Source organism: Hemicordylus capensis, chromosome 4, assembly GCF_027244095.1.
Source record: "Hemicordylus capensis ecotype Gifberg chromosome 4, rHemCap1.1.pri, whole genome shotgun sequence".
NCBI lineage: Eukaryota > Metazoa > Chordata > Lepidosauria > Squamata > Cordylidae > Hemicordylus > Hemicordylus capensis.
In genome coordinates this window covers 90,710,971-90,738,694 of record NC_069660.1, presented here as the reverse complement: position 1 = coordinate 90,738,694, position 27,724 = coordinate 90,710,971, and the positions used below count along the sequence as shown (strand labels likewise).

At 44.3% G+C, this 27,724-nt stretch overlaps 1 protein-coding gene across 2 annotated transcripts in view; it reads left to right on the top strand.

The window, feature by feature from the left end:
• AGBL4 (AGBL carboxypeptidase 4) overlaps window positions 1-27,724 on the top strand; it is a 1,553,201-nt gene that overhangs the window by 1,384,288 nt on the left and 141,189 nt on the right. Inside the window, exon 10 of one of the 2 annotated variants that reach the window (XM_053245331.1) lies at window positions 17,953-18,105. The exons of the other annotated variant lie outside the window; for it this stretch is intronic. Coding sequence (XP_053101306.1) covers window positions 17,953-18,105 — 153 coding nt within the window. The remainder of the gene's footprint in view (window positions 1-17,952; window positions 18,106-27,724) is intronic. 2 annotated transcript variants of the gene reach the window in all.

Sequence of the window (27,724 nt, the reverse complement as noted above, 5' to 3'; positions counted from 1 at the left end):
TCTTTTGTCAGTTGAAGATTTGCTATTTTGGGATTTTACATCCCAGTAACTAATTACAAAGGGACATGTGAGGTATAGTACAGACATAACTTAAGGGTTTCAAATTATTCCCAGAATTTTAAATCATTCATGCATAAATGCACAGATTGAAGGGATGTAAACATCAGATCATCTGAGAGATTTGTTATTACTAGTTTCCCCCCAAACACCCCCAAAGGCTACAAAAATAGCATTCATCCTGTTAAAACCCCTAGCAAAACCAAACCACATCAAAATGGTAACAGTTGCCTTGAGGAACTGATGTTTCAAGAAACATTCAGCTAGTCTTACTCCATGTTTCTTTCATGTAACATTTAGCATATCAAACTAAGGCCATTCACATGACCATTGGTGCTGGGGCTGTGGGGAGAGCAGTAGCCTACCTACCTTCCCCCACATTATTTCTGTCGCTCCTGGGCTCTGCTGCCCCATGCACCCACACAATCAGTGCTGGGGCAAGCCTGGCATTGCAGCGATCAGGAGTGGGGGAAGGGGAAGAAGCCAGGCAACCCACACAATGCACCACAGAAGCAATGCAGTACACGGGGATACCTCTCTTCTGCTGGGCTGCTCCTTCCTCTGGCTCTATGAGTAAGATGGCTACCTGAAGCTTAGGAGCAGCTACCAGCAGCTCGCTCACCCGCATGACTGGCAGGTGAGGTAGGAAGCACTCGTGCATCCTGCTACCTCACTGTAAGAATGGGTAGAAAAGCACCAACTCTATGCCTCTCGCGACCAGCCCTACTTGGGCTAGCGATGCCCTACCCAGGTAGGGCTGGTCACGAGAATGACCTTGCTGGGACATGATGTCATTATGTGTGCTTTTCCTCATCCTGGTGGTTGACAATCAATTATATGAAGCAGGAGTGGGAAATACACAGTGCAATGACATCACGTATTAAGGTCATGCACACGACTTTTGGCCATTGCTTTCATGGGCTGCTGGGAAGCAGGAGCTTGCCTGCCTTTCCCAGGAGATGAATGGTGACTGTTCTCACCTTTGCCAAGAGCAGCGGTGTGGAGAAGGCAGGAGCTGGAAGGGGGAAGGCTTCCTCCTCCTGCATCCCAGGGTGCCCTGCGCTATGACCGCGGCTGCTGCGTGCATTAGAGCAGCCGCTATGCTCAGCACGACTACTCCTTCCCCCCGGGCTCACTGCCAGAAGTGGCAGACAGATGCTAAATGCAGGGAGAACAAATCAGTGTAGAAGTGATGGGGGAGCCCAAGGTACTGTGGCACCTGAAGCAAGATGCCAAATGCTGTCTTGCACCACTACCCTGGTGGGGGCCAACTTCCTTTCAGAACCAACTCTTGGAAGCTTTGAAAGTGACATGGGGGTGCAGGGAGGAGGGAAATTTGCTGTAGCTTCCTCTTCTCTCCTTGGCTGCCTTGTGAGCATTCAAAGGAGTATGAGGAGAGGCAAAAGCTTAGAAGGTTCAGATTCTTCCCGAAGAGTCCAGGGACAGAATAGTCCTGAGGAGACAGATTGGTCCTGATTGGTCCTTTCCTTGCAAAGCTTAGGAAAGTTCAGGGCCAGATTGGAAAGTTGACTAGATCGGTCAGATTGGTGACCAGATGGGTCAGATTGGTAAATTCTGGGTCAGATTCCCCTGTGAATTGAGGAAAGAGACACCTTTTCAAGTGGTGATTCTCTTATATTTAGCAGGGGGAGTGGAGATCAACTGGCCCTATCCAGCCCCATCACACTATCCCTCCAGTGGCTGTTGCTGGTGTCTGCCTTATGTTTCCTTTTAGATTGTGAGCCCTTTGGGGACAGGGATCCATCTTATTTATGTATTATTTATTTTTCTACGTTAACCGCTGTGTGAACTTTGGTTGAAGAGCAGTATATAATTATTATTGTTATTATTATTATTATTAGTAGTAGTAGTAGTTGAAGAAGAAGAAGATTGGTCCTGAAGAGTCAGATTGGTCCTGATTGGTCCTTTCCTTGCAAAGCTTAGAAGGGTCAGATTGGCCTTGAAGAACTGCTCCAATAGTGGCAGAAAGTATTTTGCCACATGGCTGGTGCTCTAATAATCCTCTGCCTGAGGTGGGCACCTTACCTCATGAAATGTCTGTCCCTGGGACACTCTTGTTGTCCCTCTACACAGGTTATAACATATCCAGAATCATAATGCTTAAATACGGCTTCTCTGTTTCTTGTAACATTTAGTGCCCTAAATAATATACCGAAGCTATGTTCCAGCAAAGCCCCTTTGTGCATATATGAGTTTGAAATATACAGTGCCATTTTACTTTCTTTTCCAAACAGCAGCCCTCATGTTGCACTGTAAACTTACTTTAAAAATAAAGAAAATAAGGTGTGGCTTGCATAGATGTGCATGGGGGCCGAGAAGGGGAAGGGGAATGAAGATGCTTTTTGGAAAATAACAGGAATTGCAGCACTGCATGTATGTCTCTTCCTGTGTGTTCCTCTGAACTGGACCTAAGTCCAAAACTGAGTCAGCTGGATGAGGAAAAGGAGCTCAATACCAAGCTAGCAATAAAGCTACTCAGTGGACTGCTTCAGATGAACCACGGCTCCTGCCTTTGATATTGTTGAGGCTATGGTCAGAACACACCTGCCTCAATGTCACTAAAGGTGTTCTTTCGAATTGCGCTAGAGAACCCTGTACATACACTACAGAACCCTGTTTAAATGGGGTTTGGTAGTGTGTGTAGAGGCGTGATTCAGAAGAATGCCCCTCACACACAATTAAAGGACATGCCTGCCAAGATCACATCAGCACATTTATTTATTTATTTATTTATTTATTTATTTATTTGATACATTTCTATACCACCCAAAGCACAAGTTCTATGGGCTGTTTACAAAACAATAAAAACAGCCAATAAAAGATTAAAACATTTCAACAATTAAAATTAAAAAGTTAAAACTATTAAAACACAATTAAAACAATTAAAACAGTATCTAATTAAAAGCCTGAGTGAACAAATGAGTCTTGACTGCCCTTTTAAAAGTTGTAAGAGATGGGGAGGCTCTTATTTCAGCAGGAAGTGTGTTCCAAAGCCTCGGGGCAGCAATGGGAAAGGCCCGTCCCCAAGTAGCCACCTGACGAGCTGGTGGCAACTGCAGACGAACCTCTCCAGATGATCTCAATGGGCCAGCCATTGGTTCATAGTGATGAAGGCGTTCTCTTAAATACCCAGGGCTCAAGCTGTTTAGGGCTTTATAGGTTATAACCAAAACCTTGTACTCTGCCCAGAAACTTACCGGCAACCAGTGTAGATCTTTTAACATAGGAGTGATATGGTCTCTCCGAGATGACCCGGAGACCAACCTGGCTGCCTCTTTCTGGACTAACTGCACTTTCCAGACTATGTATAAAGGCAGCCCCACGTAGAGTGCATTGCAGTAGTTAAGTCTGGAGGTGACCAGCAGATGTACTACAGTTATGAGATCATTTATCTCAAGAAATGAACGTAGCTGGCATATCAGCTGAAGCTGATAGAAGGCACCTCTGGCCATTGCCTCAACCTGGGACACCAGGGAGAGTTGTGTGTCCAGAAGCACCCCCAGACTGCGTACCTGTTCCTTCTGGGGAAGTGTGACCCCATCCAGAACAGGCAGATCAAAATCATCTCCTGAGTTCTGACTCTGCACAATAAGTACCTCTGTCTTATCTAGATTCGGTCTCAGCTTCTTACTTCTCATCCAGCCCATCACTGCCTCCAGGCAGGCATTTAGGGAGGTTATGCCCTCTCCTGATGATGCTGACGTTGAAATAGATTTGGGTGTCATCAGCATACTGATAACACCCTGCACCAAATCTCCTGATGATCTCTCCCAGCGGTTTCATGTAGATGTTAAACAACATTGGAGACAATATGGAGCCCTGATGGACACCATACCAAAGTTCAGTTTAAAGGAAGCACATCCTTAGTGACATTGTCACTAAAGTAAATTCTTGCCATGGCCCTGATATTATTGTGTGTAGTGGCTGTTGTTCACCTGACCTGATCCAGCCCAAAGTAATTTACAATGGAAGCTTCCATTCTGGGGCTTATAACAGTTTTGTATGGGAGTGTTCAGGTCTGCGGCATGAAGGGGTTAGGGTTACATTCTCTTTCTCTTTGTGATAGGGTCCCAATCTCGATTTCCCCTCCCCTGTTTTAGTTAAGAAATAAAATGCAGGCCCAAATGACAGACTGTTGTGTTGTTTAGAGCCTCGCAGAAAACCCGCAGTAAAGCCTGCTATGTGAATAACTCCAAGGCAGGGGCATAGCAAGGTGGGAGTGGGCCCAGAGACAAGATTTTAAAATGGGCCCTCCCCTCACTGAAGCTCAGCTCATGAAGTAGAGAAATCTTAAATGAGGCTGAATAGTGCTCTCTCTCTCTCTCTCTCTCTCTCTCTCTCTCTCTCTCATGTGCCACAATAGAACATCATCCTAAATTATTTTTTTAAAGGTTTTGTAAATTGTGGACGATGCAAGTCATTCAATGGTACTAGAGAAAGACATGCTGTTCTGGTAGCTCCAGGTCTTAACACTCACATCAATTTCGGAGGATGAATACAACTGAAGGAAGCCCGGGCGGGTGTGTGGCTGGGGGAGTCAGTCATGTGACTTGCCTTTGGGGGCCCCCCCAATGCAGTGGGCCCCCAAACAACTGTCTTCCTTTGCCCTATTATAGGTATGCCTCTGCTCCCAGGATTTCTTTGGTTCTTTCAAATTAGAGCAGAGAGTCACTTTCTCACAACTTGCTTTCTGTGTTTCTGCAAAGACCTGATTCCATTATGGATATCAAGTCAAGAAATCTTCTTGCAGTGGGAAAAACCTGGTCATGTGAGTGCACCAGGGCTGACTGCAGGTTCCACCCCACCCCCACCCCCGCAAAGTGTTACAGGAATTCTAAGATGGGCATAGACTTTGGGCCAATATGAGTTTCTGTGTGACCCTCAGGGACACATCTCCATGTGGTGCTAGGCACTCCCAGAATCAGAATGAATCCTCAGAATGTGCCTCCTCCATTGCGCACATGAGGTTGGATCTCTCTTGCGTGTGTTGGATCTCCCTTTTCTGCTACCAGAAGGCTGCTGGGGATGTCAGTCACTGATCTTGATTTAAGAACTGCCAGCTCATCATCTGCCAGTTTAACACAAGTGTCACATTCTGTGGTGATTTCACCAAGACCTCTGTTTGATAAATGTTATTGTGAAACAGCCCAATTCTTTTGGCTTATCTGAGTTTTACAGCTCTAGCTGAAGTCTTTTCAAATGATATATGCACACTATGTGCCTATGCAGGGAAAACTGACCATATTTTGTCTTATTGTCTGTAATGAAGACTTTAACTTATTTTTTATCAGGAAAAGAAGAAGCTTTCAGACAGCTCATGATATCAGCCTAAGGACAAACAACAACAGCGCCCCCCCTCTCCCCGAAAAACCCAACCTGAGTTTTGTAGATAGCGTTTTTGTAGATGTAGAAAATACATAGAAAGATGTTTATGTTGATAATAAAAATAACTAATGCTGAGCTTTTGAAACTGATGTCTGGAAACATAGGCAGATGCAGGATTTTGAAGGGATAAAGAATTGAAATCTCTTGGCAGGTAGTTGCTACGAAATGACTAGCCATGCTCCCTTCCGCAATACAGCATCAGCATATACGGAGTGTCTCTTTTGAGTTAATGATGACAGGATCAGACTCCAAGCATCAGAAACCGCTTGCTTCTGTTCTGAGAAGTGCAAAGGTAAAGGAAAACAATTTAAGGGATAGGCTGCTATAGACTTCATACAGTCCTTGGCATTTTCAAAACTAGAAATTTAAGATGCAGAGAAGCTGCCTGTGAGTTTACGATGCTCCAGTGAACTTTGGACACCAAAGAATAAGGTGAAGAAAAGTCAAGAATTCTTTAAAAATAATTTGATTTAAAATTAACATGTTTGCATTCAGATTTAAAATCTACACTTAGAGTCTTTTAAAACTAAATTCTATCAAGGAAGCAGACAGAATTAAAATATACTTTTCTATGTAAAAAAAAACCCCAATCATGGGCAAACATATTCAGCCTTTGAAGTTAGGCATTTTAAACTATTCAATAAGCCATGTAGTTCATTAAGAATGTAAGTAAAGCCCTGCTGGATCAGGCCAAATGCCTATCTAATCCAGCATCCTGCTTCACACAGTGACCAACCAGGTGTATCTGGGAAGTCCACAAGTGTGGAAAAGAGGGCAGTGCCCTTTCCCATTGGTGTTCCCTAGCACCTTGGGTTTAGGGGCATTCGCTCTCTGATCCTGATGGAAATATACAACTATCCAGGCTAGTAGCCATTGATGGCTCTGTCCCCCATGAATTTGTCTAATCCCCTTTGAAACCTGTATAGATTTGTAGCCATCACCACTTGGGGTGTGCACAAAATCTGTTTTGCCAGTTTGGCTCTAATCCAAATTTGAGCCAACCCAACCCAGCTCAGTTTTGGGGTGTGCACAAAATCTGTTTTGCCAGTTTGGCTCTAATCCAAATTTGAGCCAACCCAACCCAGCTCAGTTTTAGGCCCAGTCGAACCAGACCAGGTTCGAGTTTGAACCAAGCCGGTTCGAACCAGCTCAGAACTCTACTGGCAAAGGGGAATCCAGTGATCTCCAAATTTCTTTCAGGATCCTTTAAGCTCGCATCTCTTCTGGAATGGATGTGTGAGTTCATATATTAGCCAAATTTACCCCGAAGTCCCTGCAAGCTATCAGGGAACACTTCATACACAATTTGGGTTTTTCATTGCGTGTTAGAGCATATATCCGAAGAAAACAAAATCTACTTTTTACAACTTTGAGCTTGAAGTAAGGCCTCACAGAAAACTTGTGGTAAAGCCTGCTCTCTGAGAATGCTCCATCCGGTGGCAGTGGATTCATTTTTGTGGATTTCCTACTGCACCCAAGGATTAGCAAGTCATCAGAGATGCTGGGAATGATCCAGAAGATGCCATCCTATGTATTTCCTACCTTGTCTATGCAGCCCATATGAGTGATCTTGCACTCTAGCGTGGTGTAGTGGTTAGAGTGCTGGACTAGGACCAGGAAGACCCGAGTTCAAATCCCCATTCAGCCATGAAACTAGCTGAGTGACTCTGGGCCAGTCACTTCTCTCTCAGCCTAACCTACAGGGTTGTTGTGAAAGAGAAACTCAAGTATGTAGTATACCACTCTGGGCTCCTTGGAGGAAGAGCGGGATATAAATGTAGTAGTAGTAATAATAACAATAACAATAACAATAAGAAGAAAAAGAAATAGAAAAAATCACCAAATACAAAGATCTACAAATTGAAATTGAAAGGCTGTGGCAGAAAAAGACCCAAATAATCCCAGTGGTAATTGGCGCCCTGGGTGCAGTTCCAAAAGACCTTGAAGAGCACCTCAACACCATAGGGGCCACAGAAATCACCACCAGCCAATTACAAAAAGCAGCTTTACTGGGAACAGCCTATATTCTGCGACGATATCTATAACAATTGACAATAAAATTCTGGCATCCCAGGTCCTTGGGAAGGACTCGATGTCTGGATAAAACAAACCAGTCAATAACACCTGTCTGACCGTGTAAACAAGAAATAATAATAATAACAACAACAACAACAACAACATTTTTCATCTTTTACTCCAACTTCCTCTGCTGTGCAGTGTGTGCATTTTTAACTTATGGCTATTTATGACTTTATTAAGCAAACAGCAAGCGTGTTCTCCAGAGAGGCAGGCTTGACCTTTTGGCTCCTCCTTTTGGCTACAGGTAAGGCCAGTTTGCAGCAAACACCAAAGGGATCATCTTCCCCAGGACTCCTAAATTGGCCCTGCCAATTTAGCAGATGCTCAGGCTGAGCTTGGTAATGCCATCTAATTTAATGTAGCGGCTGGGGCTAAGGATGTGCATGGAACCGGTTTGGACGCCCTTTATGGGCCTCCGAACTGGTTCAAAGAACCGGTGGTTCTGCCAGTTCAAAGGCATTGGGGGTGCTGCTTTAAGGGTGGGGGTGGGTGCACTTAATCCTCCCGCCACTTTCCCCCTGCTGGTGTCCTTCAGTAAGATAGCTGATCGGGGCGACAGCATACCTCCCTGGTTCCCCATTGCCCCCATTGGCTGGATATGGCTGGAAGTTCCCAGAGAGAGAGCGATGTGCATGTGCGCATGCCAGAGCATGCAAGTGCATCATGGATTTCTGACCATATCTGGCCAATGGGGCAACGGGGTGGCAGGGAGGTACACTGCCGCCCCAATTAGCTGTCTTACTGAAGGATGCCAGTGGGGGAAATATGGTGGGAGGGTTAAGTGCACCCTCCCTCACTCTTACAGCAGCACCTCCACCGCCTTAAAACTGCCCTGCCGCGATTCTGTGCACATCCCTAGCTGGGGCTGCAATGGAGACTCTTTTGCAGTAGGCAAGAGGTATCTTTTATTGCTCAGCATCAGTCTCTGCCCTTTTCCCACCCTGCCCTTTTAAGGAGGCACAGTGGGCTTCGGAGAAATTGGTCAAGAATCACCCCTCCACTCTAGCACCAGCTCAGCATTAGAGCACCAGAGCCATGGTAGTTTGGATGTCAGCTGCTGTCTTTAGAAAAGAGACATCGAAGCTCTTCTCATGATCTGTGATAAAAGCTTCTGTTGGGCTTGCAGGAGGATCGGCCAGATCAGCCGTCCAAACAACTGCAGGCTCCGCCATGGGGGTTGCAGGGATTGGGAGCCGTATGGCCCCCGGAAGTTCCAGGATGCCCCACACTAGTGCACGGGGCATACTGGAGAGACTCCCAAGCCCGGGAGACTGCTTGCAGCCTCCTGATCGGGGGTCTACTCATGTGTTGCTGTGCACTGTGGTGACACACACTCCACCAAATGAGGTTAACGGAGCGCTCACTCCATTAACCTAATTTAAGGCGAGGGGGAATTAGGTGGGCTAGCCACCCTGGGAGCACTGGCCTCGCCTGCGATCCTGGTGGTTCCCATGATCCCTGGAAAGTGGGCTAAGCTCCCTTAGCCCACTTTCCAGTGATCGTGGGAATAGCCTCATCAGCTGGTAACCTCCAGTCTTGACTATTGCAATGTGCTCTATGTGGGGCTGCCTTTGTACGTAGTTCGGAAACTTCAGTTTGTTGAACATGCGGCAGCTAGATTGGTCTCTGGGTCAACCTGGAGATACCATATTATGCCTGTTTTAAAACAGTTGCACTGGCTGCCGATACGTTTCTGGGCAAAATACAAAGCGCTGCTTATTATCTGCAAAGCCCTGAACACCTTAGAGAGCGCCATCTTCTGTATGATCCTCATACAGATCCTCTCTGTAGCTGCTCCTGGCCTATGGAATGCACTCCTGGCAGATATCTGCGGTTTAGGCTTGCTGTTGGCCTTAAAGAGAGCCCTAAAGAGTTACTTGTTTGGTCTGGCCTTCCAAGGTTTTTAAATTAGTTTTAAGTATTTTAATTGGTTTTAAATTGTGTTTTAAATGAAGTTTGTGTTTATGTGATCCCCTGCTATCTTGGCAAAGAGGCACCTTTTAACGTGGTGATTCTCTTTATTTAGCAGGGGGAGAGTAATTGACCCTTTCCACCCCCAGCACAGTACCTCCAGTGACGGTTGCTGGTGTCTATCACTGTGAGCCCTTTGGGGACAGGGAGCCATCTTATTTATTTATTATTTCTCTGTGTAAACCACCCTGAGCCATTTTTGGAAGGGCGGTATAGAAATCAAATTATAATTAATTAATTAAAATAATAATAATAATAATAATTAATTACTACTACTACTAGTTGTACAATGCCCAGAGCCTCTGGATGGGGTGGTTTATAAATGTAATAAATAAATGATAAATAACCAAAGATATGCATTAGGGTAAATTCCAGAGGCCTGCAGGGTGAAGAGCTGATGGGTTTTGAGCAGAAATTTTTCTAGTGGAGAAGTGTTTAAACACACACATCCAACCTGCTTTTCTGCTTTAGATGGCAGCTTCTTGAGGCTGCTTTTCATTAAACAAAAAAAGCAAGCAAACAAAAAGCTATCAAGATTCCACTACATGTGTTTGCAGGTAATGTCCAGTTTGCCCCAAGAGCTAGTTTATCTCTGCTATTGTCAGGGCATGTTCTGTTTTATGATGTATTTATTCCAATTGTGCATTTATTATTTATTTTTAATCTGATTTTCAATCCTATTTGATTCCAAAAGTGGTGTACATTTAAAACATTTCAACAATAAAAACAAAATAAATGATCAGAGAGACCAAAAAAAAGTCAACATTAAAATAAAAGCCAGGCAGTTCTTTAAAACCCCAGATAGGCACAAACTCAAAGAGAGATGACACACAAAGGGCAGCTGGAATCAACCCATGTCCTGTTCTCTTCCCTCTGGGGCTTCTGGCCTTAGCTTCAGATTCAAACAGCCCAGCATGGCACTTCTTGGTTGGGGCCAGGACTGCCATCTGGGCCAGGAGGGTCTTTAACATCTCAGACAGATAGCAAAACAGTGATGATGGGAGATTACGCACCTTCCATGGGTGTTTTGCTACCTATCTGGGACTTTAAAGATTTACCTGACTCTTGTTTTAATGCCAGCTCCTCATTTTGTACTGCCTCTCTGCTTAAGGAATGAGCTTTGAGTTGATTCCAGCTGCCCCCAACCCCAAATTGCATCAACTCCCTCTGCTGTTTCTCTCAACATTAATCAATGAAGCGAGCTGGCACATGACATTGGTTACCTATGACTGCTTATTCAGCTGGTCCAACTTGCTGACTGTGATATTCAGGCTCATGTAATACAGACTACAGCCTGTTTAGTCTTTCTCTGCTACTCCTTATGTGCATGCAGATAGAAGCTTCTTAATACCAATTGTAGCCAATGGAATACATTCCTGCAGTTGACTCTTGGCAGAATGTAAGATTCTTGTTTCCTTGTAGCCATGGCTTCAAGGACCACAAAGCCTGAGCACTGTAGGCTACCATAATGTTTTATAAGATCTATGGAAAATCATAATTTATAAAAGAAATATACCACCAGAATCATATTAGGCTCTGAACCTCTGCTCTATAGCAACACTCTTAGCTGGATAAAAACATTACTGTCTGATTCTGTGTATTAAATACTCCAGAAGGTAAAGTGGGAATGATAATTTCCTTCCCTTCGTGTGCAGTTTCTGAGTAATGGAAGCACTTCCATTCTTTCTTAGTTTCATGTTATAGCAGAGAATTAATAAAATCCATATTGAAGTGACAGCTGGTTGACAGAATTACCTTTCCCCTACATTGCTGTTCTCTCCAGTGGCTCATGTTCAGGGCTAAATACACATTTATCCCTTTTTTTGTTTTATAGCTTTTATTGATTTCTAAAGAAAGAAATCTCTGTGCTTAAGAATCATAATTGCACTGGGATATCAACTGTGGTCATAACAGCACTGGCTGTTAGTATCATTTCTCCTTGGGCCCTTTAATTAATGAGCTTCCAAAGGCATCTAGCTTATGAAATGGAAATGTAGAAAAGAACATGCTTTCCCCAAATATTACATGTGATGCACTACAAGACTTCAGGCATCACAAGGATGAATAATGGGCTTGCAGAAATTGAGTTTTGTAACGTCTCTTAAAGTTCAACAAAAAATGTCTGTAGATTGCTACCTTAAAAAACACATTGTAGACCTTCCTCTCTCCATTTGACAGGGGCATTGCTAAGGCAGACAAAGTCAAGAGGACTGCAGTTTGAAGCAGCTTAGAAACACTGCCATATGATAGTGGAAGGAATCTTCATCTAAATGAAGATCCAGATCTAGAAAATCTATGCAACTGAAGTTTGCCTTGACTGGTTCACACAAAACATCTGCCTAGCCCTGCCCTGACCCCCCATGCATTAGGCTCCTCGATCCCTCTCAATAATGAAACCTTAGATGTTGCATCCTCCCCCCGCAACCCCCCCAGCTCCTCCCCACTATATTTTGTTCGCTTTCCTCACCCTCCAGTCATAATCCTTTGTTAACGTGTAAAAGGTTTGCCATTTTCTGAGCCAAACTGTGTCTCTTTGGTTTTTCATCATGGAAGTCTGTGTGGGCCAGGGACTAATGTGTGAGTTTAACTCCAGTGATGAGCAAGTCTAGCCAAGATCCCATGCCTCCATTTTGAGTAGCATTTGCCATAGCCTTTGTCTTTATTACAGGTGCCCTCTAATCCAGACAAAGACATTTCCTGTATGGCAAGTTCTCTAACTAAAAAGGATTGCAGTATAAAGTGAGCCCATTATCTTTGAAAAATATAGTATGTACCTTAATTCAACTGCAGTACAGAGCTCCAGAACAGTCCTCCATAGTTGTAGCCTGCGACATAGTGAATGCCAGCATTATGAAGTGGAAAGCTGAAGTGTAATAGCAGGATAACTCTGCTGCCGCTGGCCATTATAAGGCCAGTAGAACTCCTTTGTACTTGCAAACAAAGAGAACCTTTCTGCTACGAATATTTGTGTTACATTAACAATGACTCCAATACAGAGTGAATGAATGGGAAGGATATTTCCTTTTTTAATAATCATCATCAAAAATGACACAGAAAAAAGAACATGAATCATACTAAAATACCATTCTCCTAGCAGGCAGCACTGCCTGGCAGCTGAACCGCCAAGAAGTAATTACTAGAGTAAAGTTGAACGTGTTACTGAGGGGGCTGGGCTATCGTAGAATGAGAAGGAGGATTATTTAAGAGTTGGTCCAACTCCATGGTTCTAATTGAGTTCAGACTGCAGTCTAGGAAGCATCCAGGTGGGAATTTGGTCTAAACAAATGTGGGTGATTAATTGAGCAGATAAATGAATCCTTGTGCCTCTGGGGTAAGACAGGCTGCAAATCTGACCATGTAAATAACTGCAGTGGTCAATGCTCCCTAAGTATTTTACCCACTATTTGAAAACTGCATGTTGATCACAGTGTCGCAAAATGCAAGGAGCCAATGAGCATGGGTGCAGAATGAGAAGTCTTGGGCTGTCAGCTCAGCCCCATTGCTTTGTTCCACTGTCTGAAAACTACCATTTTAAAGTAGATGGGAGCAAATGTATGCTTATTTACCTTTGCTTCCCAATGTATGCATATATTTCTGAAGCAACGATTGATTGATTGATTTGATTTGATTTGATTTAAACAATTTATACCATGCTATTCATTAAAATTCCAAGGTGGCTTACACAACAAAATAAAAATTCAGTGAAAACATACAATGGAAATACAATTACAATGTAAAATATTGTGTTTCACCAAATATAAACCTTAAATCAATTTAATTAAAACAGTTTTTCAAGGCGCAGCAGTAGCAAAAGCCTGCCAAAAGCAGTATGTTTTGAACATGTGTTGGAATTTCAGCAGTGAGGAGGCAAACTAGAGCTGCTAAGGGAGGAAATTCCACTGGGAGGAGACTACCACAGAGAAGGCCCTGTCCTATGTAGCTGCCAGAAAGATCCCTGGTAATGGCAACACATGCAGACAGTGGCGGCCCATGAATGTGCTGCTGTGGGGGGCGGTGAGAGGCACCTTTAAGAGTAAATTAATTTGGTGCTTATCTCCGCTTCCGTTGCACCTGAACGCTGTTCAGTGAAGCAGTGTGCTGCCCAGCAGCCCCTGCAGCAGGAAATCGCCTCCACCACTCACCTGGCCACTGGCAGAGGCTCGGCTCCGTGGAAGCCAGGTGAGTGGCGGAGGCAATTCCCTGCCACAGGGGCTGCTGGGCGGCACACTGCTTCACCAAACAGTGTTCAGGAGCGGATGTAAGCACCTAATTCATTTACTCTTAAAGGTGCCTCCCGTCGCCCCCCAAGCGGCGCGTTCACAGGCCACCACTGCATGCAGGAGGTCCTCCCTGAAAGTTTTTATAGATTAGGAAGATTCATAGAGGAGGAATGGTCCTTCTGGTATCTTGGCTTCAAGTCATGTCGGGCTTTAAAGGTCAACACTAGCACCTTGAATTGCAAACGGGTAACCAAACTGCTAATCAGTGCAGCTCATGCAAGACTGGTGTAATATGGTTCATGAGTCTTGAACCAGTCACATTTCTTGCAGCTGCCTTCTGGACCAGTCTAATCTCCTGAAGGATCTTCAAGAGCAAGCCCCACACAGAATGTTACAGTAATCCAATCTAAAGACAATGAGATAATTAGATGAGTTTTCATTAGATGAGTCCTCAAGAAAAATAGCGTATTTGACTTAGTAGCATCATTACAGAGCAACTGCTAGTATGTGTCTCAACATTGCCCCTCTCCATTTTTGCTATCCAGTGACAGACAACAAAAATTGGGTGCTATTCCTGCTATATATGGATAGTGGGTAGGGGTCTGCGAAGAGAGGGAGGAGACTCAGGAGAAGGAGGCTGCCGTTGTGTGATTTAGATGAGGAAACAAGATCTGTTAAAGTTATCCCCCCACCTTTGAACCACCCAAACCACAGGGTGTTCGAACCTGTTCGTAGGCCCGTAAAAGGGCCCCTGAACAGGTTTGTGCACATCCCTAATTTCTGTCTATCTCATGCAACCCTTGGGGACAAATTTTCAGGAATCACAGCTGACTTCAGAGGGAAGGGGAGATAAATGAACATTGCCCCTCCCCTAAAGTATTAGCTGAGCATTCGAGACACTCATGCTCCTTTATTTTAATTGTATTTATTTAACATATTTGTATACTGTATATTTGTATTACCATATTCCAAAACACAAGTCTCTGGATGATTTACAACAAAACAATGCAACAAATAAAAAGGTTAAAATACAATAATTTAAGATTTAGAAAACGTTAAAACTATTAAAAACCATCAAATTATTAAAACAGCATCTAATTAAAAACCTGGATGAACAAATGTGTCTTGACTGCCTTTTAAAAAGTTGTAAGAGATGGGGAGCCTCTTATGTCAACAGGGAGCATATTCTAAAGCCTTAGGGCAGCAATGGAGAAGGCCCATCCTCAAGTAGTGAGTCGGTGGCATCTGCAGACGGATCTCTCCTGATGCTCTCAATGGGTGGTGTGGTTCATAGCAAAGAAGACGTTCTCTTAAATACCAAGGCCTAATCTGATTAGGGCTTTACAGGTTATAACCAAGACCTTGTATTTTGCTTGGAAACCTACCGGCAGCCAGTGTAGATCTTTTAAGATAGGAATGATATGATCTCTCCGAGATGACCCAGAGACCAACCTGGCTGCCACATTCTGGACTGACAGCAGTTTCCGGACAAATCTTTAATTGGGATGTCAGCCAAAGAGCATAGGAGGGGATTCTAGGGGATGCTGATGGAGGTGTTTTTGAAAGAAGGTAGCAGCCAGTCAAGTTATTAGCACCACTCCTTTACAATTCATATGTTTGCAATCTGATATAGACTACATTTACAGTATTAAGGATAATTAAATTAAAAAGTTAATATTATTTAATATTACAATTAGTTCTGATACAAACTAGCTATAGATATCAGTCTATTCTGTGGCATCTCCATACAGTGTTATTTACAGTGTTGAAAGAAGTGAAAAGTGGACTCCAATACTTCTGCTTAGAAATTATTGTTTAACTTGTAAGACTTATTTAAGAAGTGCCTTTGCTCATTTTACGGCACATGTCTACCAATTTTAATCTACCCTTCCATGTTATTGTTATATATGTTATTTGTATTGTTATTATGTGATTTCAGTATAGTATGACACTCTGAGGGTTCTTTGATTCGTATGGTGGAGAAACACTTTTAGAAATCGAAAATTAAAACAATTCTGATAAAAATTCTTAGCATGAGATCAAAAATGGCTTTTTTGCAGTGAACTGACACTATGAGGTCTGCACTATGCAGAGGAACTAGTAAGTACAGAAAATTTATCAAGCTTTATTGTACATCTCCATGATACATGCTAATATGCAGTAACATACAGATTCCGGTGGCTCAGCACAGAGGGATCAGATGATCTATTTCTTGGAGAGCCAGCTCCAGATGGCATTGACCTTTTGTACCTGTAACCCTAAATGACCACTAGGGGCACTGGGAGTAGAGATAGTCAGGGTCTCCTTTTCTTTCCTGTTTATCTCTGCCTGTATGATCCCTCTATTGATATAATGTACTCAAGAACTTCCTGGGAGTGACTTCCTCCTTCTTCTCCCCAGAATGCTTCTAACTCTCTCTGAGCACCATCCTATCTAATAAAAGGCTTGGTGTCCATCCGTGGATGGACACCAAGCGTGTGTCCGTGCCTCCCTGGCCTCTTCTGGGCATGCGCGAAGCGCATGGCCAGAAGGAGCCAGGGAGGCAGGACCGCCAGCACCCGGCAGCCATCTTGGGCGGCCAGAAGCGGCCGCCCCGAAGAAGCTGGGTAAGCGGCGGCGGGGGACACTGGCCGAGGCGGCGGCAAAGCCGCCGCCTCGGCCAGAGGAGGCCGCGCGGCCGAGGAGGCGGCAGAGCCATGGCCGAGGCCTGGCCGTGCCGCCGCTTACCCGGCTTCTTTGGGGCGGCCACTTCTGGCCGCCCAGGATGGCCGCCGGACGAGGCGGCAGACAAAACAATGCGGCGGTGGGCCCGGGCAGCGGTGGGCCAGGCCGGAGCCGCGGTGGGTGGCGGGCCCAGCCGGAGCCGCGGGCGGCGGTAGGTGGCGGGCCCGGCCGGAGCCGCGGGCGGCGGTGAGTGGCGGGCCCGGCCGGAGCCCCGGGTGCCGGGGGGTGGCGGGAGAGGGAATGGCGGCGAACGTCTGGAGCGCAGAGCTCCACTAGCGCCCGTTAACCAACGGGCTACAAAACCACTAGTACTTCTATAGGTCTCTCTCTTACCACGATGTTGCCAGTAGTTAGATATAGGTCTTTTCTGAATAAAGTAGATTAGTTCAACCTTACATGGATCTCCAAGCTTATCATTCAAGCTGTTGCCCACGAGACCCTGTTAACTTCTGCTGTAATGGGAGTGAGTTAGCTCCTGAAATACTCTGCTATAGAACTATATAAGTAATTACGCCTTATTAATTCTATCAGACCATGTTTCTTAGAGAGGTGGAAACTGAGTACCGCCTGTGCAAACGTTTAGTACTATAGAGCAAATCATGTGGTTTCAGTATGGATGATTGGTGAATTTCCATTTAAAAGTGAATGTCTTAATGGGCTGGTTCAGCTGATACTTTACAGTCTTTAAAGTATTTGGACTGTATGTAGAGGAGTGCAGGGGCGTAACTATAATAGGGCAAGGGGAGACAGTTGTCTGGGGGCCCACTGCCTTGAGGGGGCCCCCAGAGGCAAGTCACATGACTGACTCCCCCAGCCATGCACCAGCCCGGGCTTCCTTCAGTTGTATTCATCCTCCGAAATTTATGTGAGTGTTAAGACCTGGAGCTACCAGAACAGCATGTCCTTCTCTGGTACCATTAAATGACTTGCATTGTCCACAATTTACAAAACCTTTTAAAAATTAATTTAGGATGATGTTCTATTGAGGCACATAGTTTATATATATATTTTAAAAACTATGTTTTTTTGTTACCACTATTCAGCCTCATTTAAGATTTCTTTACTTCATGTGCTGAGCTTCAGTGAGGGGGGACCCATTTTAAAATCTTGTCTCTGGGCCCACTCCAACCTTGCTATGCCCCTGGAGGAGTGGTTCAAACAAACCACTCCCCATGCGCTTAAGGAATGGCATGTTGTATGTTGGAGGCATGTTGCTCATGGGGTGCACATATGTGAGGCAGGCCAGTCAGACAAAGTAGCATTCATACAAGTCCAAAGAGGAATATGTGCTCAGGACTGTCAAAATGAGGATTTTGCAAGTCACTTTGGAAAAGAACTGAAACAGCCCTAATTGGTATACTGTCTCATTTTGGCACAACATTTCCTACTGCTGTATGTTTTGGGTCTCAGGGATGACAGTGTTGTTTTTATAGCTGGATTCTCTCTTGAAATGCATTTTCAATTTATCTTTTGTGTGTCTGTATTTTCTACACAGAAAATTACCCTGGAATTCTATATTGACATCCATGCTCACTCCACAATGATGAATGGCTTTATGTATGGGAACATTTTTGAAGACGAAGAAAGATTTCAGAGACAGGCTATTTTCCCCAAGCTACTCTGCCAGAATGCTGAAGACTTCTCCTTTGTAAGGAACACTTCATATACTGAATTTCCCCCTCCCGCAAACCCCCATATATGTTTTTCAGGTTATTAAATGGGCCTATTCGAAGCCACAATGCCAAAGCCACAATGCCAAAGCCACAATGCCACATGATGGCTGCTTGCACACAGCTGGTTGAGCCAGCTGTGTGTATGCTGCCATCATCGTGGATTAAGTTTTGGTCAACTACCATGACAGCAGTATGGACTAAGTGCAAAGGTGTGCCAAAAGCCAATCTCACTTGCCTGGCAGTAGCATTCCAACAACTGGTTCAGTTTTGTTTTATTAGAATTCTGTAAGTATGAAAGAAAAATATATCTGCCATAGACTGAGAGGTTGTATGACTAGACAGCTGCATACTCTCTGCATGCTGGTTTGTTCTGAGAAAGAGGTACACATTTTGGATATAATCATTTGTAAAGCAATATGTATCCTCTTCAGTAACCTGCTGTTGATGACAAAAATATTCTAGTTAGCAAACACCAAAGTATCCCTACACCAGTACACTTTTGCCACAATCCCATCACTCCATTTACTTGAGTAAATGGATATTTACTCATATCTTTTATTTACCAAGAGCTGAATATTTTTTGATAGCTTGTAGAAAAGATGATAGACTGTGAGGTAATTCACACAATCAAAAATTGTGTTCTACCTGGGTTTGGGAGCTGTGTGTGCTCCCAATTTTCACTTGTGTAGAAGCAAGGTAGGAGGAAAAGCTACCCAGGTGTTCCTCCTACCTTGCTTCCACACAGCTGAAAATTGGGAGCACACACAGCTCCCAAACCCAGGTAATAATATTTATGGTAATAATTATGGTATGCGTAACTTATGGTAATGAATGGACAGCTCTTTGAAATTGTTGACTCAGTGCCCGGCAGCTGTGAAAAAGGCAAATTCCATGCTAGGGGTCATTAGCAAGTGGATTGAAAATAAAAATGCTAAATTATAATGCCCTTATACAAATCTTTGGTGCGGCCACATTTAGAGAATTGTGTGCAGTTCTTCACCATATCTGAAGAGGGACATTGTAGAACTGGAAAAGGTGCACAGCACAAGAGGGCAACCAAGATGATCAGGAGCCTGGAACACCTTCCTTATGAAACAAGGCTATAGCATCTGGGGCTTTCTAGTTTGGAAAAGACTACAGAAAGACATGATAGAGGTGTATTAAATTATGCATGGAGTAGAGAGGGTGGACAGAGAGAAATTTTTCTCCCTCTTTCATAATGCTAGAACCAGGGGTCAGCCCATGAAACTGAAGGCTGGGGATTTTAGGACCAACAAAAGGAGGTGCTTTTTCACACAGTGTGTAATTAATCTATGGAATTCACAGGATGTGATGGCCACTAGTTTGGATGGCTTTAAAAGGGGCTTAGACAAATTCATAGAGGACAGGTCTATCAGTGGCTAGTCTGGTGGCTATAGGCCACTTCTAGCCTCAGAAACAAGCTGCCTCTGATTACCAGTTGCAGGGGAGCAACAGCAAGAGAGAGGGCATGCACATACCTCTTGCCTGTGGGATTTTCAGAGGCAATTGGTGGGCCACTGTGTGAAACAGGATGCTCGACTGGATGGGACTTGGGCCTGATCCAGCAGGGCTGTTTTTATGTTCTTAAAATATGTTCTTTTTTATACTTTCAAACCATCAAAACTCGAAAGGTTTTGATAAACTCCAAAAATTCAAAGCAAAATCCATTAGTTCATTTTCCAAGATATTCTTCTCCTATGTGAAAAACATTTAGGTGGGCAGAATTATCATGAATTAAAACAGGTTTTGCCCTAATGAGATAAATGGAACTTCCATGTTTAAGGGTAGTGTATCTTATTGTTTGGTACCAGATACTTAAGACAAACAATGGGGAAGATTGCCTCTTGCATGCCCAGGGAATAATAGATTCCCCAAATCTATTATTTGCATACAAGAGATTGTGGTTTCTGGGTTGGGGTTGGATGTTATCTTGCTTCTTTTTCTGACTATATTAGATAGGTGTCATTTCTGGGATTTTTTGGCCTATTTTCTTGTCTCCCAATACTATATTTTTCTGGCAATGGGTGTTCCAGCGGATTTGTCATTGTAGTTGATCTTGAATTATTTCAATCTCAGCAACGCCCTCCTAATCACCCATGTTTAGAGATTTTGTAGGCATGGTAGGGGGCGGGGAGGGAAGAAATTTAAAGGGCCTTTCTGCTTTCTGATTCACAGAAACAAAGAATTAACAAAAGTAGTGAAGTCTTCAAATTAGAATCAAAATGATCAACAACAAAAAAGTTCAGTTGCCTACTGGCAGTAATGCCAGCCTGAAAAGGTCCCCCGCCGCCCCGCCACCTTCATCAAAGAGCAATACAGAAATTATTTGCATCTCATGGTATCACTTAATAAAGATTTGTGTGAAATTGCTTTGCAGTGCAGAGTTGATGAGAAAATCAGGGAGAAAGATACAGTTTATTTAGTTGCTTTGCTTAGGAATGCATTGCCCCAGCCTCTGAAGCTGCAGCACACATTGTGGCACACAGTGCAGATTGTCTAGGAGCATGCTCCGTGCTCCCAGAAACAACCAGCACTTGTCTGGGGGCGGGTGGAGGTGAATACAAGCGCCCCTCCCCCTACACACACACACCTGTAAGAGGGAATCCCGAATGTTGTTAACTGCAGCTCTCAGAATCCCTAGCTGCAGTTGGCTTTGGCTGAGGATTCTGGGAGTTGTAGCCAAGAACATCTGGGGTTTTCTGTTAGAGGGAAAACTGCCCCCCACCCACCTGCCACCCCACCTACGTGAACAAACTCTGTTTCTCTTTGGAAACTTCTGTTTTGTTTCCCCTGATGATGATAGTATCTCAAAACTAGCAGAGGCACTGCATAATTCTGTGCTCCGGAGTTGTGGCAGATGAAAACAGCCCCTTGCATGATTTTAGACCTAGTTTTAAAAAATGTAAAACATTAAGAAGTATCTGACCTTGCAGAAGCAGGGATTTTAGCCAGCAGCCACAACCACAACAACATGTCAGCTTCAGTAAGCCTGGCATCAGTAGATCAACCATCCACAGTAAATCTCTGGTCTTTTTCTCCTAGTGATATACAGCCCAAAAGGGGTGGGGGCTGGAGCTTGGTTCCAGATGGAGAGAGCTGATGATGTACAGTAGAGGTCGGATGTGTGGTACTGAACAGTCTGCTGAACCTTACTCCTCTGCCAGTGAAGGTTCCAAGATAGCGGGTTACATGACAAGCAGAAATGGTGGTCTATAACCAGTCTGTCACTTGCCCACTGCACAGTCCTCCAGTGAGAGGCCAGAGCAAGAGAAGTTTAGTCCAGCAAACCAAGAGAAGTGTAGTCCAGGAGGAGGGAGGAGGCAGTGAGTGAAGCAACTCTCTCCTCTGCAGTCTGAGAGAGATATAGGGGACCATCATGAACCCTGAGGGAGGAATTCAAATACTGCCTGAACTCCTGTAGAACCACTGCCAGTCAGAGTAGATAATGCTGCTTTAAGTGGACCAAAGATCTGACTCAGTAGGCAGCAGCTTACTATGTTCTGATGAAAGCACTTTGACCTAACAACTGAAAATGTACCTTGGTCTGCTGTTCCTGGCTGATGTGTTGCATACCAACCATGAAGTACTGCAGGGACAGTGGGCAGTACATTTGTGGTCTTCATATTTCTGTAGCTGAGCTAATTTGAGAATCACAAGTAATTTAAGGTTGGATGACAAAGCCACACGACAGGAGAGAAGAATGATTGCCAAGCTGGCAACCATTACAAGTCTCTGGACCTTGCTTGTTCAGGAGCTGCAGTACAGCTACATTCATGGGTCTGACTAGCAGTTTATGACCAGCTGTTAAGTTTCCAGTGTGCTGTCCCTCCTGGCAACACATGCCAAGCAAGCCAAAGAAGAATGGTCTGAAAATATGATGGTGCTGTGATGCAAAAACATCATACCCACTGACAAGAGATGTTTACTTTGGGAAGCAAGCTGGAGGACTGCAACAAAGACAAGTTGGCCTGCAAGCTGTGCAGCAATGTGTACAGCCATAGATCAATACTTGGGGCTGCTTGTTGAAGCATGTATAGAGGGGTGATTCAGATGAGCATCCTTCTCATGCGATCGAAAGATGTGCAAGGAGTGCATCAGCACACCCACCAATTACTTCAGAACAGGTGTGTTCTTGCCACAGATCTGATATGTGCAGGGCAATGTTAATCTGAACCTGCCCTCAGAGAATTGTGGTGGGGGATAACATTTTCTCCAGTGTATAGCTGGCAAACGCTGTCTTGAGCCAGTGGTTGATGTGTGTAGGCACTATGAGACATAAGAAGCCAGATATAGCCCAAAGATACAACCACAAGGGAAGCATGTCATCTGTGTTGGTTTGGGTGGACAGAAGACATTGGTATTGTGGGTACTCAGGAAGTCTGTGCCCGAATAGCTGACAAGAAACCAAGCAAAAAATGTGATGATTGTGCACTTGGCCAGCTCCCAGATTGCCTTCAGGTCAGTCACAGTGTGTCCTTTCTGCTGAAATGCTGAGAACTGAGCTGTTGAAGTCTGGATACTCATTAGTGTGGGGTTTGAGGTGTTCATTTTTCTGAGCTGAGGACTCACATTTTCAGTGAGCCATACAGTCGCAAAAGGCACCATGCTTGGGATGTGAGGGTCACCGTTGCGCTCTCCAGGAGTGAAATGTTAAATAACTGTGAGTTCTGTGGCCTTAAAAAGTTGGAGGGCATCCAGTGTATCCAATGGGACTACTTGGGAGTAGGGAGTTCTACTCGTGTGTCTGATGAGGGTTAAAGCTGTAAGTGTAAAAAACGAAGATCCATACCTAGACCACTGGTGGCTGGAGGGAATAGAGGGAAGAGGTCATGTACCTCTTCCCATTTCCCCCCTCCCCTTCTATTTAAACTTAGTGGCTGACATCCTGACAAAGGAAGCATTGCTGCTGCTGCACTGTGTTCCTGGCTAAGGTTGTGCTTGGGCACATTTTTGGATGGTTTAGATTGCTGCAGAAGGAAGCAGAGATTGTCCCCATCCCACCTCTGCATGCATGGAATGAAGGCATTCCAGAGCCTTCATCTGGATGGAACACAACACAATACTGCTGCTCCAGTGCTTCCTAAGTCAGGATGGCAGCCTGTGATAGCAAATGTGGTAGAAAATTCTAGCAGCATCCTATGAAAGTCACTTGCTAAGTTGTCTGCACAGTTCTGTAGTGCCATACAGTTTCTGGAGCTACTGAAGCAAGCCATAAATTTAATGAGAACCTTCCTGAAGAAATTGTGAATTCTGGGATGAGGCTATAAAGACTCAGAACAGAAAACATAGGTAAATAATGTTTTTCAGTATTTGGAGACACAAGAAAAAAGGATGACTTTCAGAACCGATGAGGGATATTTCCCCCTAAGTATCATTTGGGAGAAGAATGTTTGGACTCTTACAATGTCAGTTTTTGGGACCCACAAATTCATATGGCAAAAATGAAACCTGCCTTTGAATGGACGTATGAAGCTACTTTATAATGAGTAAGATCATTGGTCTGTGTGTGTAGCTAAGACATGTCAGCACTGACTGTGTTCAGTTTTCCAGGGGTATTTCAGACAGTATTTCAGAAATACAGGGGTATTTCAGACAGGGATATTTCCCTGCCCTCCCTGAAGATGTCACCCAGGATTGTATCTAGGGACCTTCTGTGTACAGAGCATATACAATACAATGTACAGTCATATAAAGCAAGAGCCCTTGCCCATAAATTAGTACAACTACATATTTTGTCCAATTCCTACATACATTCTGTTCTTTGCCCTAGGCATTAGGTTGCCCAAATCTGCAAATGATCAATAAGAATTGAAAGACCTTGCCTAGTGCTAGTAACCACATAAAATCACCTGGCATCTTTTGAAATGAGAGGTAGGGTCTTGGTCTAAATTTACTACTAATTTAATGCATTAAGATGGTCCATATGCCAGGTTTGAATGGTTAAAACTCTGCTGTGGACATTTCCACAACAATTAAGCTAATTTATTTCTATTTAAGAAGGAAGGATGCATTTGCTTGTCACCTGTTTTTCGTTTAATTAGAGGAAGCCTTTTAGGAAGGGAGAAAATAGATGCCAACAATCAAATAAACACTGCATCTCTCCTGCTCCTACTGGCAGGGTCACATCCGGGGGCAACTGGCAGGCTTCAGCACCTGCTGGGAGCCAACATGTTGAGGATTATTCTGGGAGCTGCTGGCCCACTGCTTCTCCTACTGTGTCATCAGTTCTAACGTATCACCTTGTACAGGGAGGAAAAATCACTGGAAACAAGAGCTGGCTGCTCATCAAAGATAAAGTAGTATGTCCTCAAATAACAGCCATCCTTCCTGCTGCATCCATGCAATTAACTGGCTGCTCACATTTCTTGTATCTTATCCGGATGTGTTATAATATATATGTTCAAAAATCTGTAGTTGTTTAAACTGAGGTATACAAGTGCAGCAGGCATTTTTTAAATTAAGAATATTGCTTATTAAGTAGGCACTGCTGGTGGGTGCCACTTGACCCTTCTTACCTACCGTCCTACCGTCTGTTGGTGCTAAGAATGTGCAGAACTCTTTCTTCCTGCCCACCCCCCAAGAAATTGCACTTGACTTATAGAAAGTTGTTTGAAAATTCTCAAATGTTTCATCTTGGGAGAAACCCTGAAATTCACTTCATATTTCACTTCTTGACATCTTGGTGCCAACTATATTGCCAGTTATACTACATGTTAGTATAATGTAGTATAATGTAGTATAATTAATTATGCTACATGTTAGTATAATCTAGATTATATGGGTTGATTTTCTGTTTTCATAGGCCACCTTTGGACATAACGCAAAACTGGAGGCAAGCGAGGCAGAGATTCACTCTTGTGCTTGTCTGAATGTGTGAAACTGTAGTTTCACCACAAAAGTGACCTGAGATTTCACTCCCCAAACCATGAATTGACTTTTTGGTTTGTAGTGAGTTTCACTGTTCGTACCTCAGATTTGGAGGCAGCATGTGTCATCCGAATTCTGCTGAAGTCATAACCTGGGTTTCATGCTGCAGCTGCTCCCAAATCCATAGAGAGGGTGGCTCAGAACAGCCCAGAAATGTGCCAGCTCTATGCCTACCGTGCTTCTCACCGGCATTTGCCCCTCCCTCTGCTGTCTCCACACTCCTCCAGCCATTGCCCAGCAACAGGGATGTCCCAAGCTTGAAAGAATGTCAATGGTAAAAGCTGCATTGTGGGATGCCCTCTCTCCACTGTGTCCCATGTTCCCCCCTTTGGCAATCTGCAGGAAAAGGGGATGGGATAACAAGATGGACACTTTGTGGAAAGGTCTTATATAAAGTATAAAGTGAGAGATGGGTATTTGCACAAGCATGTTGATTCCTGGTGGCTCCATGAACTGGGCAACCCGGTAGTTTCCTGACAAAGAAAACACATGTGTGGTGACATGAGCACTATGGAGCTTGCTAGGATGTGGCCTCAGTGGATGGAGGAGAGGGAGGGGCTCCTCTGCCCTGAAACTGGAGGTTTTCAGGCCTGGTTGGAAGATTGTCTGCCAGACAATTCCTGGGCTCAAGGATTAACCTCAGGTTTGTCAACCAGTGGTTTGGTGCTATGTGCAAAGGCGTCTAGTTATTAAATAGGTGTCAGATCCCCTCAATGTGCACGATTCTGCCCATGGTCTGTACAAACCTGTGAGTATCTATGTGGCTATAAAATTATCAACTCTTTCTAAATAAACAAACCCCAGCATTTTGCGCTACAGTGATAAGAAGAGCAGGGAATACAGTTGGCTGGACTACCAGGATTTCTTTGCTAAATATACATGAAGATATACGGTGTAAGCTTTTGTGGGTGTGAAGAACAAAGCGGCGACAATTAGAAAGCTGTGTATATAAATACACAGCAGGCACTGAAAGCTCTATAAGGATGGAAAACTACACTGTTAACGTTATCATACTGATATTTAAGAAGTGTGGGAATGGGCCACTGTTGTAGCTAATTATTTTTTCTGAAGCTTCAGGAGGTCTCATTTACATTGTATGCTATGGCAGCCATTTATAAGGATTAGAATACGTCCCTAGAATCACTTCAGCTGAAATCTGGTGGCCACGTGAAGTGTTGTACATAATTGACTAGCTTCATGTCTTCACACAGCATCAAGACAATGTTCCATTATGTTATCCATTGACAGTATCATTGAAAAGATTACTCTCCTTAAAGTATCTGTCAAGCTTGATTGATTTACAAGGGACAAAAGCACCAAGAGGACTTGAAATGTAGGACCAATTTTTTTCCCTGCACCTCCATTTAGCATACATAATGGATCACCTTTGATGTCAAAAGCTCATATTCTATTAATAATGAACAAGCCTTTTGAATGCAGGCTCCTTGTACAGAGTCCCACACTAATAATCTGTTTGCTGCAAAATGGGAATCACTGGCAAAGCAGTCATTTGTCTGTATTTTACACAGTGGCGACGAGTCTAGACTCAAAGGGATTTCTTTCAGCACTCTGCATGACTGAAGCTCAGACAAAACCTGGTATTCCCCTTCATCCTGGAAGCTGGCATGGAAACAAGAAAACACTACAGTATGAGAAGATGATCACTTAAAGGTGTATATGTCATTAGTTTTGAAAATTTACAATATACTAGCTGGGCCAGGCTCAAAGCATCTGCACCTCCGCTGGCCTGGTCAGCCTGCTTCTTCCCCCGCCCAGCTTTCCCCCCCCCTCACTTCTCCCCGCCCCCTGCAGTTTCTGGCTGGTTAGCAGGCTGGCCAGACAGCTAGCCTGCCATCTCCGCCTGCCAATTCCCAATGGCTGGGCTGGCCTGCCGCCACCTGTTGCTCCTGGTGGCAGGGCCGACCCGCCACCTCCTGCTGTTCCTGGCGGCCAGGATGGCCCACCGCCACCTGCTCCCACCAGCTGGCTGCCTGCTGGCGGGAGCAGCCCACTTCTTCACCCCCTGCCTGTGGTTTCCGGCTGGTGGGCCAGCCGGAAAACTGAACTGGCCCCACCACCACCTCCGCCCGCCCGCCAGCAAGCCAGCCAATTCCCGGCGGCTGGGCCAGCCCACTGGCAGCCTGCAGCCCTATTTTCTCCCCATCCCTGTCATTAATCAGCAGCTGCTTGCGAACTCTCCCGAGAGCTGCCATGCATGGGATTAGCGATGGGTATGCTTAGGAGAAATAAATATTTATATTATGGAATGTGTCTCATATATGAGATGCTTATCTCCATTGGTGAAGGATCTGATTGTGTACAGAGACTCCACTTATAATTTTTGATCTGGAGTGTCCTCAGTTACAGCTGCTGCTTCCCTAACATAATTCATGTTAGCACAAGAATACATCTTTCAGCCTCAGTATTCACGCAAATCACTGCTGAAATATAACTGTTCTGTGGGTCAGACATCATTTCCTCCACATGCTCCTTCTTGTTGGTTTTTTAAAAGCACAGTACATAATAGAATTTCTCTCACACACTCAGTCAGTGTGTGTTTGTGGGAGGGGGAAGTTCATGGGAATTGTGTAAATTCAGCACTTCTTTAAAAAACCAAACTGCAGTTGTGCAGAAATAAACTTTGAA